General features: G+C 40.3%; 1 protein-coding gene across 2 annotated transcripts in view; it reads right to left on the bottom strand.

Annotated features, from left to right (window-relative positions):
• Positions 1-17,689, bottom strand: part of LOC146453841 (cation-independent mannose-6-phosphate receptor-like) — a 72,755-nt gene that overhangs the window by 20,676 nt on the left and 34,390 nt on the right. The window contains exons 14-23 of one of the 2 annotated variants that reach the window (XM_085096148.1): positions 15,539-15,821; positions 13,687-14,113; positions 12,967-13,114; positions 11,462-11,714; positions 10,723-10,997; positions 8,722-8,811; positions 7,498-7,638; positions 5,095-5,238; positions 3,442-3,624; positions 569-803 (exon numbers count right to left, since the gene is read on the bottom strand). In XM_085096148.1, coding sequence (XP_084952274.1) covers positions 569-803; positions 3,442-3,624; positions 5,095-5,238; positions 7,498-7,638; positions 8,722-8,811; positions 10,723-10,997; positions 11,462-11,714; positions 12,967-13,114; positions 13,687-14,113; positions 15,539-15,821 — 2,179 coding nt within the window. Of the gene's footprint in view, positions 1-568; positions 810-3,441; positions 3,625-5,094; positions 5,239-7,497; positions 7,639-8,721; positions 8,812-10,722; positions 10,998-11,461; positions 11,715-12,966; positions 13,115-13,686; positions 14,114-15,538; positions 15,822-17,689 lie in introns of both variants that reach the window. The other variant, XM_085096147.1, reaches the window with a different exon arrangement.

A 17,689-nucleotide genomic window follows, 5' to 3' on the forward strand; every position in this document is an offset into this window, starting at 1 on the left:
ATTGAGTTTACAACCCCGGACTTTCTGAAAAACTAAAAAAACTTGTAACTTTGCTCAGATTGAACGAAAAATCTCCATTCTTGCACTGAATGATCGTCAAATTATTCTCTACATATTGAATTAGAATTTCCTGATGCGCCGTGAACAATAAATGTTCGCGTGTTTTTTTCCACTAATTGAATTTATAACTCATTCACTGCGCACGCCCGAAAGTTAACGACAAAACCGACCGACCGACCAAGTCAAAAGTCAGCTATCGCTATAACTCGTTCATTGCGCTACGCGCATTCACGAGTTAAAAAATGATCCGAATTTTCACAGAAACAAGTCACGCAAACATGTCACATCAAATACTGCCAATTAGTGAAAAGTCAAAAATATTGGACAAGTTTAAATCACTCAGCTCGTTTATCCCCTGACTGATTGATTGATTGATTGATTGATTGATTGATTGATTGATTGATTGATTGATTGTTTGTTTGTTTGTTTGTTTGTTTGTTTGCTTGTTTGTTTGTTTGTTCTGGACTCCACGAGAAAGTGTAGGGATTAAGCTACACAAGAGACTTACTCTTGCTACTACAATCCTGATCGCTGCAACAATCCTCGCTGCAGTATTTCAGGATCAGCATTCTCTCATCCTTGAAGTAAGTCATGGCTCTGTAGCGATAATAACCCAAGGCTTTGTGCACCTTCTTATCTCCTTGTTTTGTCACCAAACACACCCCGGCCCCCTTACACTCGCCAGCATCGCTCAGTTTCAATTCATTGCAAACAGAAATGAAGAAAACCTGTGGATCGTTTTCCTGGCCCTTAAAGAAGAATGGGATCACATTAATTCAATTCATCATACAAGAAAGAATAATGGCGGGCTAGCTGAGATAGTAGGTTCATATGTGGCAAGCGTTCCGTTCGCCTTACGAGGACTGTTACAAAGCACCGCACCGAAAAAGATGGCAAGTGGTACATGCACCCATAATTCGTAGAGTACGTAAACCTTGAAAATGCTCATAAAAACGCTCAAGAGAGTTCTAAAAACTTCAAACCTAGCAAACACAATGCTGTTAGTAGAGAGACGAATTTCGCATTAAAAGATGACTTTCTATGTGCCTATTGGCTGTAAGGCTCGAAAGGTATTGTGGTAAAATGCACAGCCTTCATCCTTTTCCATATGGTGGATTCCGTACACATACGCCGACCAAAAACACCGCCCCCGCCCCCCACCCCTGCCCCTATCAAAGAAATTTAAAAAATACCAGATGCAAAAATAATCTGATAATAAACCCTCCCGAATGCAAGCCTATGACCTGTTTGGTTGGCTGTCATTGAAGCTGCTTCAGACTCTTTAAACCTGTTCTAGACTGTCTTAATTGTGACGCCTAACTCACCTTGAGCGCAAACTCTCTCACCCCCCCCCCCCCCCTCCCCCAATAATAAGACCCTCTCCAAGACACTTATGTCCAGAAATGCACCTAACCCTGATTTTGGGTACTTTATATAAGACAGACCATTTTCATATGACTTCATGTTTGACAGAATTATTTGTGTTTTGGTAAGAATTTAGGGTAGGGGACACTTTGTGATGTCTACCATGCAGTTCATGCATCTCATTAGCGTGCATTTCTAGACATATCTCCATGTTTTTACGCGGGATGCACTGAGAGGGCATACCGTGTCTAAAAACGGGTCGATTTCTTTTTACTCGGAATGCCCGCAGGGCATGACGTGTCTAGGTTTCGGTCGGGTATCTTTTTTTTCTTCGTCGCAGTCAGAGAGAAAACAAACCTTTTTCAAGCAGTAAATCGAAATAATAACTTCTAAGTAGCACTCGACAGTTGAAACGGTGGAAATTGGGACAGTTCACAGCAAAGAAACTCCGCTTTAAAAAACAGATCGAATGATCAACGCGAAGGATTAGAGCTAGAGGAGGCCAGACCAGTTCAGCGGGGTCATGACGTTATTGCATAGTTATTTCTGGTATGATTCCTAGTAACACAACGATAAGTATCACGCAATATATCTGAATAAAACCATTCGGACAATTATTTCAATTGCCAAGGGAGAATAGTTTTAAAATATCTGCGAAACATACAATGGGGAATAATTGGGGCTACATAAAGCATTCCGTGTAATGCCATTAGAGGGGCATCTTTTTCTTTTTTTCTTCATCGTAGCCACAAATGTGTACATTAATTTATTCATTAAACTCTCCCCTCTCCTACTCGGGATGTATTGTCCTGATTGTCTTGAACAACAGCAGGCCAATCAAAATCCATTCTTGTCGCTTATATTGCGAGGGAGGGGACCCACTCACCCTACCTGTGTGACGTCAAAGCATCATTTAAATAACACTGGATTAAACTTGTGTCGCCATATTGTTGACATGTTGTGGACTCAAGTGTGCCGTTTTCAAACGGAAATTTCACCATTTTGAAGCGGTAAATTAAAAGAATAACTTCTAAGAAGCAATCGACATCTAAAACGGTGGAAATTGGAGAGTTCCTGGCGAAGGAATCGTGCTTTCTTTGACAGTCTTAAACCACGATTGCAGACAGAAAAGAGGTCATTGAGAAGCTTACGTTATCGCAATGGAATTACCGCAATTTCCCTTGAAACCCTGAGTAGCGTAACACAAGGGAAACAACGTGACGCGATCTTCGTGACTCAAACTATTCCAATAGCAAGGATTGTTTTATAAATCTGCGAAACATACAGTTGGAATAAATGAATCAGCCACAGCATCGCGCGTAATGCCAGTATAGCAGGCATCTTGTTGGCGAATCATCGCGGATTCAAATAATATGACAGTGCGATATTTCAAAATCGTGAATTCTAAAAAAATCGCTTGGGGTTTAGCCTGCATGCGCGCGTCTTCTATTTCCTTTTAGTATTTTTGTAATACTTACAATAAAACTCTGATTTCAAAATAGATGTAATAAAGCGGTAATTGAACTTTGTGTCATGCAATTTTGGTCTGAAGTCATACTTGTAATTTCAAATCAAACTCGCGCTGCGCGCTAGTTCGATTTTGAAATCACGCGTATGATTTCAGACCAAACTGCACTCCACTCAGTTCAATTACCATTATAAATCTACTAGCGTTCTATTACGAATGCCGTTCTCTGACTGGCTACGCTACCCGCTATCTATTCTGTGATGGATAGTGAGTAGCGGTTGCCAACAAAATGGCGCCCGCTTCTTCGCGTTTTCGAAGTCTCTGTGAGGAGGATTTGGATAATTTACTTGATAAGTTTTGAACGACTAGTAGATTTATAATAAAACAATTAGATTATTCGCTCTCGATTTCTATGCATGATAAAAATCTCGATCTCATAATCTAATTGTTAAATAGCGGATAGGAGACGGCTGCGCAGAGGCTATTTGGGTTATTATATAAATTTGGATTGAGAGATGACCAAACTACTCCTATTGCAAGCAACATACCACCGTGATATATTCCAAATCCGGATTGCGTGGAAGTGCATTCAGGTCATAGTATTCTCTCGTGTGGTTGTCGTAAACTCTGCATTTCTCAAGTTCTTCTGTCTGCGCGTCAGCGCACGCAGCTGAAGTCAACCATCTAATATGGATGGCGCACTTTTGTTCGGGCTCTAAAATGGGGTGGCCCTGGAAATACAAAAACGTGGGTCAGGAAAACCTCTGAATGTTCATTCTTGACCCTGCAATCTTAAACAATTGTATGAATTACTCTTGTCTCAAGGTCTACTAAGGTTGAAGCATTGAAGCTATCGACTGTTCCTCACAGTCTTCATCAGTAAATACTGTCTTCAGTGTTGTCACGTGTCTTATGGGTATTTAGTCACGTGACAAGTGATTAAAAATCGGGGGTTAGTTTGTAAACCCCATCTCTATTTAGGGTTCAAGGATTTTGACCCCCTTTCAGTCTCTCTCGTGGCAGGCCTTGGGCTGGTGTTCCCAGACGACAGATGTTGTTTGCTTTTGTTGTTCGCCCAGTCAGGAAGGTTACAGAGAGACTTTAAGTGGCATGTTCAAAGTTATGCAAGGGCGAGTCCCCAGCAAACGAGGAAGAGGAAAACCAAGAAAAACACGACTTGCAAATATATTAAAGAGTGGACGGGACTTAAGGACGCTGCCTACTAATACCGAAGTATTTTGCGCGGTTTATGACTATGAGGGGAAAGCAGATTTTAGCAAGGGCTACTGGAATCCAAAAAGAAAATTGGGGGTAACCACGCATTCTTTAGGCATAATTAAGCAACAATTATTCTAAAAAGCTGTAAAATACAAAGTAATGTATGGCTTTTTTTTCCAAATTGAAGCTTTATTATCCCTGAAAAATGCATGGTTACCCCTCCAATTTTCATTTTGGATACCAAGAACACTTGCTAAGTTCTGCTTTCTCCGCATAGTTTTAAACCGCGCAAAAATATCCCCGTATTAGTAGGCACCACCCATAGGAAACCCGAGTATCTCGAGATGCGCAGAACGTATGCGCAGTAGTAAAGGTAGGCACCGTCCTTAGACTAGTTCCCGGCAGCTGCAAGAACAGCTGATCAACGATAGGATTGGAAGGGCATGTTTGGGTCTCTAAAAGTGCAGGTATGGTCTTTTTACATTATGGAGAGTGACGATGATGATGCTGATGATTACGACGACGGTGATGGCGGTTTTGCCTTACTACATACTGCCATTTGTTACTAAAACAGTAACGGCAGTAACGTGACCAGCGTTTTATATCTCCCGCATGCATTAACACTATTTAATCAAACACAAAGACCATGAAAATAAAGGAAATATCTTGATTTTTACGCAAATTCTTCTAACTGGCATCGTAAGAAATATACAGAGTAAGGTGAATAAGAAATGTACGTTGATATTGGGAACCTCAAGGGTTAATTTAAAACTATTATTATTTTAGATTTCATAGGGAGAAAGAACACTCCAGCCAGGTTCCTGTTGTAATTAGCCATTTCCGAGTTGCTTTGAACCTCATTAAGAAAGCGAAGCTTCGTGCATAGTTACATGAAAAGCTTTGCACTAAGCCTCGTTTTCGTAATGAGTTTCAAAGCAAGTCGGAAATAGCCTATTGACAAAATTGTGACTTTCGATACTAACCAAGGATCCATACCCACAGATAAATGTGAAATGGGTCTCCATGTACTTGTTTTTATCTTCTTGGCAATGAACCTTGCTCTTGTACACTAGCCGTACTTCTCCTTCTCTGACCACCTGAGGGGGACCAGTGGCATGACCCAAGTCCTAAGGAACAAAGACAAAATATTTATGAAAAGCACTTAAATTGTAAAAGGTGAGTTCGGTGTATTGTACATTAGAAGGTTTGTTGTACAATGGGACCTCGATATAACGAAATGCCAAGGGACTAGGAAAATTTGTTCGTTATATCGAAGTACATAAATTTGAAAAGGCCGGGCCGGGAGATGTCGTCCGTTATATTGTGGACTTCGTTATCTACCTAAGTAGGATTATAAAAAGTTAAAAAATAATAGTGGACTGACTCTCGTAAAACGCAAACCAAAGTACTTGCTCTGGCCAATCACAACAGACGTAAACAGCGCAATGAACCAATCAGCACGCAAGGAAAATTCAAGCAACCAAGGCCAAGCGGGCAAAATGAAAACGCGGGCGAACAAGACACAATTGATTTTGGTTTAGGGTTTTGCTTCACCATGGTTAGATAGATAGATAGATAGATAGATAGATAGATAGATAGATAGATAGATAGATAGATAGATAGATAGATAGATAGATAGATAGATAGATAGATAGATAGATAGATAGATAGATAGATAGATAGATAGATAGATAGATAGATAGATAGATAGATAGATAGATAGATAGATAGATAGATAGATAGATAGATAGATAGATAGATAGATAGATAGATAGATAGATAGATAGATAGATAGATAGATAGATAGATAGATAGATAGATAGATAGATAGATAGATAGATAGATAGATAGATAGATAGATAGATAGATAGATAGATAGATAGATAGATAGATAGATAGATAGCCTTTATTTTAAAACGATGAGTATTAAAGCTACATGAGCTTGTGGGGTCGTTTGCTTTGGTTGAGGAAGTGGTGTGAGTTTTGCTAACCAATCATATCTAGCGAAGTAAAGCAAAACCAAAGCGATTACCAAATTACTTTCGACAATCGAGTGAAAACCAGAGGATAGTGTTTCTTGCGCGCTGTGATCGACTTTTCAAACTCAGGATGGTGGAGACCTTTTGATTCTAAGTTGAACTACGAGTTTTTCCAATGGACAAAGAGCGCGCGCACGAGCCAGTGTCATTTTGGTGGGAAAACGAACTAGCCGTCGTCATGTTGCTACGAGTTTTTGTGAGAATGTCGTAGCGGCGAAAACAAGTCCTCGAAACGTAGGTGATCTCGTCTTTTTGGAATCACGAGAGGGCTTAGCTATTATCATTCAAAACAACTGTGTCAAGTTTGTCGCTCAAAAACGCCAAAATGATGAAGCTTCCTCGGATATATCTGTTCTCAGTACTTCGCTAAAATCTTGAGGTCAAATCTTGTATTAGTAGTCCTACTCGTACTAGAATCTAAATGTCTCGCGCGAGTGTTTCTTGCCGCTTTGTCAGAAATAAAGTGACACTGGTTTGGTATAAACTTAAACAATCATTCACCTCACTTATTCAGCTCCACTTAGGTGAAAAAGTGTTAATTATCTCCTTAAAGGGGAAGTATCATGGGGTTTTTTATATCTTTTGTTAAAAATGACGAAATAAGACCTTCAATCACCTGCCAAATAATTCTAGAACGACGAGAGGAACGAAATCAACTCAATTCTTGAAAGAAACAACTCGTGATCTGTTCTAGCGCATTTTGGAAACAAAAATGCGAGAACTTGAAAAACATTAGCCTAATATTTTTCAAGTTTCAATCCAAACCGGCCTACTCTGTCTCTGGCCAGAGGCACTAATCGACAGTTTTAATGCACTGGGGTGATAATTTTTAACAAACTTGACAATTATTTCGTTGTTTCTGCTGACAGTCAAACATTTTTGGGTTTTGAAATGACAGCAAATTTTCGTGATACTTCCCCTTTAACATTTATCTTAAAACAATCCAGAAACATGGTAATAAGTTAGTATGAAATGCGGGGTGCCGCGAATCTTTCAGAATTTTTGTTTTTGTTTTTTGTTTGTTTGGTTTTATTTTCGCGATCTTTGGGATGTTTGCAGAGACGAAAAAAGGGGCGAGGTTAATGAATTTTAAGGAAATGGGGAAAAATAAGATTTTAAGCTGATTGAAAATCAAAACTTGAATCTGGGAACCAAAACAGGCCGCTATCAACAGTAGTGCTCGTGTGATGATGGTCACACTAGTAGAATACAAAGGATTTTTGCCACCCTTTATTTTTCATTTCTTGTCTCCTCTGGTTTCAAAAGAAATTAACCGTCTTGAACTCCCCACGCCATCCCCCACCCCCTCCCCCCTCCGCCCCCGCCTAAGGGTTTTTTGTCATTTACCTGAACAACACTGGCATCTTCTCGATTTATTCGACAAGCCCATGAACCGGCTGGACAGTTGGTGCCTGGCATCGGTACCAGAGGGCGACATAGATTCACGTAATACCTGTAATGGTCATCATGGCCTCCTTCATTGGTGACCTGTGAAACAAAGATAACCCTTAAGCCTCAGTGGTAACCAAACTCTAATAGGCCTTATCACGCTTTTTGACGCCATTTTGACGAGTACGCAAACAAGCTCGATATAGCAGTGTTTGTATGGAAATCCGATGTCAAATAATTTTCATAAAACATCGCTTTTGAAAAATTCATGAATTGGAAACTTTTGGTACTAGGAAGAGGATTTTAAGAATATTTTTAAAAACGCGTCCAGTCGTGTTTTGAATTTTCCATACATTCCCCTGTATTTTTTTTTTCCCGCGAGCTATTTTTAGAGCAGTTCACGGCTGGTTCGCTATACAGACGAATATATGGAAAGTTCAAAACACGACTGGAAGCTTTCTGGCACAGCTACATCCCTCCAATTTTTTTTTTTCTTAAAATCCTTTTCCTAGTGCCAAAAGTTTCCAATTCATGACTTTTTCAGAAGCGATGTTTTATGAAAAGTATTTGACATCGGATTTCCATACAAACACTGTTATTTCAAGCATGCTTGCCTACTCGTCAAAATGGCGTCGAAAACCGTGATAAGGCCTATTTCTCCTTACAATGTCACCGCTTGACTAAACATTTCAGTCAGGAGAATAAAGAAAATAATCACCAAAGGTGAAATGCCTTGATTTTTAGACAAATTCTCCCAACTAGTAACATGAGAAATATATGGAGGACAGTTAGGAGAATATACATGTTGATACTGGAGTTTAAAGGGAAACAGGTGGACTAATAAGGAAAGTTGCATGTGAAGGTAATCCTAGTAATGGTCCGAACATTAGCTATCTTTACCCCTCTTAGCTCTTGAGTTATGTAGTTTGCAGAGTGCAGAACTTGCTGCACTTAATTTCCAAAACGTCTTCCTATCACGTTACTTACTTTTCAAAGTGAGTATGTTGGGTGAATTATCGTACCTGAATTCTGCTACAATAAAGGTTGCGTTGCGTCCGTTTTACACTGTTATAACCCAGAGATCTGTCTATACCACTCTAAATAGTTTAAAACTACAACTGATGTTTCCACTCAATGCGGACATTCTTGCATTGATGTTCTCTAATGCCTGCGTCGACTCACCATCCAGTTGTTATCGGATCTCATGAGTCGTCCAAGACTGTATTTGATTACGTTCCCATGGTCTCCTTTTTTAACAGCTGCACACTCGTACTAAAGATTGAAATAAATTAAATAATTGGTGGCTAAATCAGTCATTTACTCTAAGTTAAATTCGAGCCAGGAGGCTGGTCAGCGGTCCATCTTTAAAGTTATTATGCGGGTGCGCCCTCAGGAAATTTCAGGGGAAACTGCTTTGCCTGCCATTGCTAGCTCGCTTGCATTTCGCTCGCTATTCCTTTGAGGATTTTCGCTGCTGTATACCCCCTCACTTTGCAGCACCTATATGATCTCAAGGATAATCTCTGGCGATTAGTTTAATAATTAATTTATTTCTTTATTACACCCATTTTGAAATCACTGGTGATCCTTGCAATCTGATTGGCTCTCAACAGTGCGATTTATTCCCAAATTGCACCATTTCTTGCTCTAAATCGCATCCGTTCTTTAGCCCATCAATGGAAATGACGTACCAAAAATATCATATTAATATTGGCAATAAAACTCTGTGATTTCAAAATAGGTGTAATAAAGTGGTAATTGAACTTTGTATCGCGCAATTTTGGTCTGAAATCATACTTGTGATTTCAAAATCAAACTCGCGCTGCGTGCTCGTTCGATTTTAAAATCACGCGTCTGATTTCAGACCAAATTGCAGTCCACTCAGTTCAATTACCATTACTAATTACATGGGAATTGCAGTGGCAAATTCATCGAGTGGCTCTCCGTCCAGTGTTTTCTAGGTGAACTGGAATTTGAAAATGTTGGACTACGAAAATAATTTTTATTTCAAGCTTAAAGATTAAAACAACAAAACTGTAGAGAACAGAGTGAAGCCAAGTTCAAAATTCTACACCGAAATCGATAGGAATTTGTGCAGGAATTCACAACATATATTTTCTAAACTTGAGGATGGGAAAAGTCTAACCAAAAAAATGCACCAAAATTTACCGAACAAATAACAGAAGAGTAAGTGACACACTGCCATGTATGGGTTAAACAAGGCTCACATTTACACACAAATCGTGTGTGTATACAAGTGAAACTTTGTTAGGCGCACAAAACAGTCATTCAGCGTAAAAAAAAAGAAAGAAAGAAAATTCCGTGATATAAGGTTTTCACTTTGAGGGATTAAAGCTTATGAGTTTATTGTGTATTGTGAGTCTGAGTCTACTAAATCATTTAACAATAGACTAACATCAGCTGAATCTGTTTTCCAGTAGACTGCGAGCAGCCGTACTTTTTTCCTCGAAACACGCGCGCAAAGCGGCAGTAAAATTATGCAAATTTGTCAAGTGAACGAGGACAATCTCGTGCCCAGAGCCCTCAGGCTCTTTGGCTAACGGTAAGTCGCCGGCAGAGACTCTGGGGAACTGGAATTTTATTTAATTTTTTTGATTGGTTGCTTTTACTGCAGAAATGCTGTGGTAATAAAATCCAGTTCCCTAGAGTCTCTCCTGGCGACCAACCGCTGGCCAAGCGCCTGAGGACTCTGGGTACGAGATTGGAACGAGAGGAGGGATTGATTCAGATTGGTTCTTCCTTTTCTTAAGCACCCGCGTTTTCGCGTCCTGCGGCTTCGTCGCTCACTCGATCCATCGCCCTACAGAACATAGGAGAAGAAAGAGACCAACCACAGTCTAGTTTTCGGAATGTCACACACTCAAAGACACAACGCCGACCAGTTTCCACATAATAAACTTCCTTGGTAAATCGTAAAATGATTCAGTAACCTCACACTCACAAAAGACTTCTCATTTTTGTGCCCTCAAAGTAAAAGTAGAAACCCTTGTCTTTAACCGACTTTTCTTCTGTTTTTTCGCCTGACCGCGGTCAAATTGCGTCCCTCGGACGCAGGCAAGGAATCAGTTTTCCCCATCACGAACGCCTCTATCAAACAGACTTTTATCTTTGCCATCTTGAAATAGCCAAGGCAATATAAGACAGGGTAGCCTGTGAACTTACCTGCCTTTCGCATACCAGTGAAGTGTGCCAAACGATATAATAAGTACAGTCGTCCTCAGATATAAACACAGGCTTCCCAACATCTTCATTGCCATAATCTGAACTACACACAAAAGAGATGATGGTCTCTCGCTTCTTTGCCACGTGATGGCACTCATCTCCACCGCTCAAGTTTAAATAGAGCACTCCATCATCAAAGTACAGGCGGCTGTTGGCCTTACCAGCATTGAAGGTATGATCCCCTATTTGACAAACACCTGACTTTGCACCGCAACCTGGAATGCAAAACAGAAGAGGGATGAGAAATGGTTGCTGGCGTGTCGGGCCTAGGACCAGAAAATCGGAGTTTATGGGGAGGCGGCGTGGCCCAGTGGTTAGGGCTCTGGACTTGTAATCAAGAGGCCGCGAGTTCAAGTCCCACTCTGACCACTTGGATTGTTTCACGGTAGCCCCGTTTTCAAATCCAAGATCACGCTTTGTAAAAGGCCAACTGGTTTGCCTCCCACCAGTTCAGATTTTTAACAAGTGTTATGTTCAGTTTGTATATTGCTTCACAAATTTATAGTGTCCCTATTTAGCACTTCATTGATAAATACTTCGACACTTAAACGGTCTTCTTTTAATTGGTGGTTTGGTGTCTACGGTAACGTGCTATAGCCTGACCCAGTGAACAGAAATTCCAGCAACAATGCTACATTTAACCAGTAGGTAACAAGAACAATTTTATGTGTTCACCTACCTGTTGGCGGATTATTTAATGGGCCACAAACATTCAGTTTGTAAGTGCGATTGCTACTGTCTTGTACCGTATAGTCCACTTTCTTTTTCCTCAAGCTTTGCAGATTAAACACGACATTTGTTTGAGGGTTGATGGCCGTGCAGTTGTCAAAAACCTCCCCCTCTTCGGTATTAACTGGGCATGCTGTGCTCGTGATCCACAGGAACTCATAATGGCACGTCTCCCGTGTCTTCTTCACAAACACAGGCACACCCTGCATGACAAGAAACTCAGATGAGCATTTGGAAGTTTTTAAGGACGGTGCCTACTTTTGTTACTGCACATACGTTCTGCGCATCTCGAGATACTCGGGTTTCCTATGTGTGGTGCCTACTAATACAGGGATATTTTTGCGCAGATTAAAACTATACGGAGAAAGCAGAACTGAGGAAGTTCTCTTGGTATTCAAAAAGAAAATTTGGGGTAACCATGCATTTTTCAGAGATAATTAATCTTCTATTTAGGAAAAACTGCCATACATTGCTTTATATTTTGGCGCTTTTTGGAAGTATTGTTGCTTAATTATCTCTGAAAAATGCGTGGTTACCCCCAATTTTCTTTTTGGATTTCAATAGACCTTGCTAAGATCTGCTTTTCCTGCATAGTCATAAACCGCACAAAAATACATCTGTATTAGTAGACACCGTCCTTAAGTAATATATCAAACACGAGGAAGAGTATTTCCTCCGATTTGCAAACACCGAGAAGTAGGTTGGAAAGACGGGGCGCAGCCGAGTTCTTTTAACTTCTCGGTGTTTGGAAATGGGAGGAAACACTCTTTCGAATGTTTGATATAGCTTCTCAAACTATTGATAATTCTTGGAGAAATTCGAAGCAAAAGTTCACAAAATGTTATGATAATTAAGATCACATTTCTAAACCTCCTTCACGGTAGTGATTTGCTTTGTTTTGGCTTGATGAATTATTAATGAGTTTGAGAAGCCTTTTTAAACGTTTCATATATACTACACGCCTTCAGACAACTTGCATCTCAGAGGATAATACACGTGTGATCGTCCAAAAAATGAAAAGTTGGCCAAGAAATGAAGCTCTGACGGCAACCGTGGAAATTTGAGGACAAGTTTCCAGCCTGGGGCATTTCATCCGATAAGCCAGCACGGCAGGGCTTTTATTATTTATTTTATAACCCTCCGATTAATTTCTGGAATGTACGTGTTTCATAGACTGCGAGCAGTCACTTTTTTCTCCTAACTACTGAAGCGCACGCGATGGATCTTGCGAGCCGCGAGAAACGCGCGCGCTATCCCAAATCCGTCCTCGTTCACAATTTAATTTGCATAATTTTACCGCCACTTTTCGAGCGTGATTTGAGGAAAAAAGTCCCGGATGTAGTTTCGTATGAATTTTACGAGTGGTGCATTTTCCAGTAAAAGACTCGTGTCAATACAATAACAGAAAATAAATGCACATGCATAATGAGCACTTAAGAAGTAAATTGCTCACACCTCAGAAGATCTTTTACACAGCATCTGTATACGAGAAGAGTAGTTCTTCCCGTTGCCACAGTCATCACCATCATCATATACCAAGTAAATATTGTTGTCTTCTTTAACGGGTCCACGTTTTACCCTTCCAAGACTATAGCCCTTACCACTGATAAACAAAAATTTAGGACAAAAATTAATAACTGCACATCAGTTTTAACGAGAAGGGTATTTTATTAGCTGAAGTTATGTCTTCTCCATTTTGACTTTGTCTAAGTCTTTTCCTTTGTCCTGTCGCAGACTAAAATTGAACGTAAATATCTGTTTTTCCCTGACCGGCATATACTTCATGTTAGGGTAACCATATGGAGGGTTAGCGTTAGGTTAGAGTTAGGGTTATGTGGGTGACTATATGGTACCTTAAAAAGAATTATCCCCTGACCATTAGCAACCCTGAATTTGATGGGGGCATTTAAATAAGGTCCTTATTCATGAAATATGGTACATCAATATGTACATTTGTATGGGATAAAGTAAAGTAACGTAAAGTAAAATAATCTGTTTAATGTCAATAACATGGGGAGTGCTTGCGCAGTCTCACGAGCCAGGGGGTCATGAGATCAAATTGGAATAAAACTGCCTTAAGCTACCCTCAAAAGGATTTTGTAAAACAAATTCCTAGGGCATATTGTTTTGTTTTGTTTTTTTAAAGAAAAGATTAACCAGGGCAAGTGTACATACCCTCTGACCATACAAACACCTGCTGTGGGCGGACAAAGTTTCGCATCTCCATCCTTTGGCAACACCACCGTCCGACAGACGTTAATGAAGTACGACACACCTTCAAAATTGATGTCTGTTATGCGCGCCTGCCAGTTGTTCGTATTCTTTGACAAGGGCATAAAGTCATACTGCTTCACGGCATCGCCATTCTCATCTCTAATACTGCACTGCACGTTGAACAAAGGTCTGCAAGCGTATGCTGTGGGCCAGTGACATTCATACTTGTTGCCTTTCTTTTCGCAGGATGGGCCCGTTTCTTTACCTGTGCTTTCTCGGTCGCATTCAAAGGTGAAGTTTATGGATGTCCCATACATCATGTTTATCTTACCATTGAAGTAACTGAGGTGGCTGCTTGAAGCGACAGGATCACCTTTTTTTCCATCCGCTGGAGGAAAAACAAATGAAAATGTCTCACGAGTATGAATTACAAAAACAGGAGAGAGGAGAGGAGGGAGGGAGGGGGAGAGAATGAGGGGAAGGAAGAAGGGAAGGGGGGATGGGAGGGGAAGGGAAGGAGGGGAAGGAAGGTGGGTGGGAAGGAGGGGGAAGGGAGGGAGGGGGAGGGAGGAAAGGAGGAAGGGGAAGAGAGAGGAAAAGGGGAAAGACAGACAGGAAGATACAAGACAGACATACCGAAACCAAAACTAACGTTAGGATAAACACTGCTGATGAACTATATTGACACAAAATCATCAGAGGTAGAATCAAAGCTAATAAAACACTAGAAGACAACACTGCTCAATGGAAAAACAAACAGGCCACCCTATCATTACACCAAACAAAAGCTCAACCAGTTTGTTAGCTGACAACCTTGTTAACATGAGCACCTTGAAACCCACACAACAGTTTTGGGAACCACGTTCTTTAAAAATCTACCGCATTAAAGGCATTAATGGTTTAAAATGACAAAAGTAAACAATCAACAAAAAATGTCAAAACTACGTCAAACCCCGTCATTACGGAAACCGCTGGGACCAGAAAAAGTGTACGTATTACGGGGTGTCCTTACTAAGCGGGTTAATTTAACAAAGAAGGAATGGGGTGGGACCAAGAAAACTTTCTGTAATAACGAGGTGTCCATAAAGCAGAGTTCAACACATCTTTAACTGGTATTTGGTAACAGGTTTAAAAGGTACTTCTTCTTGTAATTTATGATGCCCTCCCCTGGTGTGTTTCTCTTTTGCGACTCCATTCTGTTTCTTTTTGAAGGCTATCGCATTTGACACAAACCTTTTCAATTCAAGCCCCCTTCGTATCAATAGAGTGAAACTCTGTAAGTCTAGGGGAAACCCTAATGATTAATAGGTTAAAGGATCACATATTCTTGACCACAAAAAAAAGGGAGCCGTCTTTTGAATGTCACTCACTCCCTCACTCATCCTTGTCGCCCCTGTCATCTCTCTCGATCTTTTGCTACCTATTCAGCTTCGCTCCACGTAAAGACCCGTTTAAACGGTTTCAACATTTGCTTCAACATGCGTTTAACACTTTGATGAACCAAATGTCGGGGGCGTTTGAAAAGGTCGTTCAACATTTTTGCTTGTTGAAAGCGTGTTCAATCAAATTTAAATTGGTTAACTTTCACTCAACATTTCCTTTGCTGACGAAAATGTAGAATAGCGTTGAAGCAGCGTTTGAACATTCCGTTCAACATTTGTCCAACATTTGCCCAACGTCCGTTCAACTTTTGTTGAAATTCGTGCTAAACTTTTGATCAAATATTGAAACCGTTTAAACGCAGTCCGAATTCTCAGTCCGAATTCCTCAGTTCTCCGTGCTGAATCATTCAAGCTAACAAAATGTAACTCACCTGCAATAATGCATGCACCTCCACCGCCAGAGCAAACCTTAGGAGAGCTGACCAGCTTGTTGCACACATTAAGAACAATTCGCACCCCAGGGGAGCCCCTGACAGTAACATTATAGTCATTCGTTTTGTTATACAGCTTGGACAAGTCAAACATGTAACCATACTGTTTATCCACCACGGTACAGTTATCGCCCTCCTCTCTCGTCAGCGCACAGGCACTGGGTGTTTGCCACGAAAACAGGTACTCACACTCCGGAGATTCGGACAAGAAGATGGGAGAACCCTGGATGAAAAGTTCATTAATACAAAGAAAAACTGAACAAGTCTAACCTCACTTTTAAAAAAAAACTGGACCATTGTATAATGCAATTCCAGAGTTTTCATTTGCTTAGCGCCCATAGTATTTCAGCCATTATACTATGCCCGACAAATAGCGACCATTATATTGTTTTCTGGTTCTTCCAAAGCGAAATCAACAAGATCAAGCAATATTTCTGGTTATTTTTAAAACAATTATTCCATTCATACTTGTTAAATATGAGATGATTATAGCCAACTCGGCGCTACGCAGTTTGGTTATGTATCATCTCTTGTTATATACCTAGACTTTCACTCAACAAAACGAGCACTGTGATTGGTTAATTCTTGGTCACGTGCCCTGATCAAATACAAATGTATCCCGACCGGGATACAATTCCGCAGTCGTTGCCCTCTCAGTCGTTTGTTTGTCTGTTTCTTTTGCTGTGATTGCACTTAATGTATGGTCCCTCGGGAAACTAGTTAGTTATGTTTTCCCTCTAGTTCTGATGTTTGCCTCAACTTCGGGAAAACAAAACTAACTGTTTCCCTCGGGACCATACATTAAGTGTATAATATATAACGCGCGCTCGTGAAATAATTGTTAACTATTCTCCGTATGTTACAAGTTGTGATATTAAAGAGATTTAGGATCGCGTTTACGGCAAACAGCAATCGTGAGATTCGTGTTTATGTTTCCTCGAAAAAACGAGTACATAGATGACAAGAGTGCAAAATAATTCTGACCTTTGATTTTAATGCAAAACTACTCAATTTTACTAAGAAACTGGAGGCGCGTGCCATAAACGAAATTCCACATCCCTCTATTATAAAGCCTCAAGCTTAAGAGACAAGACCGAAAGGTAGTATGGGTAGCTTTAAATGTTTGTAATTCAGCTGTAATTTCATGGTTATTAGTACGTACAGTATACCTGCCAACTCTCACGCATTATGCGTGGGTCTCACGCCTCAAGGACAATTTCTCACGCCTGACTAACAAATCCAGATGAGTTGTTCTAAAAAAATTTCATTTCATTTTAGATTTGTTATGTATCATTTCTTTGCTCTTTATGACAATCGCAGAAGTTTTCAAATGTCTACAATCCGTTCGAATCATAAGTGTTCAAAAGTCATCGGAATATCTTCGGACATTTTCGGCAACCTTCGGAAGTCTTGAGAAAATCGTCGGAAATCTTCGCCAGTGGCTAGGACGTTTTCGTAAATCCCGGTCATGACGAGACAAAAATCTCACGCGTTTGACTCAGAAAAAGTTGGCAGGTATAGTGCAGCCGTAGTAGGTTGGGTGAAAACATTATAACCATTTGCCTCTGTTATTTATTTACTGTAAGGGTGTTCCATAGATCTTTATCACAGAAATTTATAATTTTGATATAAGTTCCACTATAAAAGGGCAAGCCCCTCCTTCATTTTACACCTTTGCGGGCGTGAGATGCAAATTTAGAGCTGTTGAGTGGTAGAAAGTTGTTGACTCAAGCGTCCTCTGAAAAATATGCCTCAAAATTTTATAATATCACCACAGCAATATGAGATATCAAGTTCTAATTTGTTTAACAAGGGTTATTCTGAAAACTAAGCCAATTTTATCGGTAAAAGCCGATGAAAAAGGCACATGTTGTTTGTCAGTTGTTTACGCTCTGATGGTTGATTGACAACTGAAGGTGAGCATGGCCTGGCCAGGCCCCTTTTATACCGGAACTTCCTGTTTAAGTTCACTATTTAATTTGTCGGGTCAGGAAGCCAGATTTGACGGGTTATCTGCCCTGAGACCCCTCCCTTATTTGGAGCATTGTATTGCTGGTTTTGTGGGATCGTAAATCTTAGAACGATAAGATA

Source organism: Pavona decussata, unplaced genomic scaffold, assembly GCF_977016875.1.
Source record: "Pavona decussata unplaced genomic scaffold, jaPavDecu1.1 SCAFFOLD_322, whole genome shotgun sequence".
Taxonomy (NCBI): domain Eukaryota; kingdom Metazoa; phylum Cnidaria; class Anthozoa; order Scleractinia; family Agariciidae; genus Pavona; species Pavona decussata.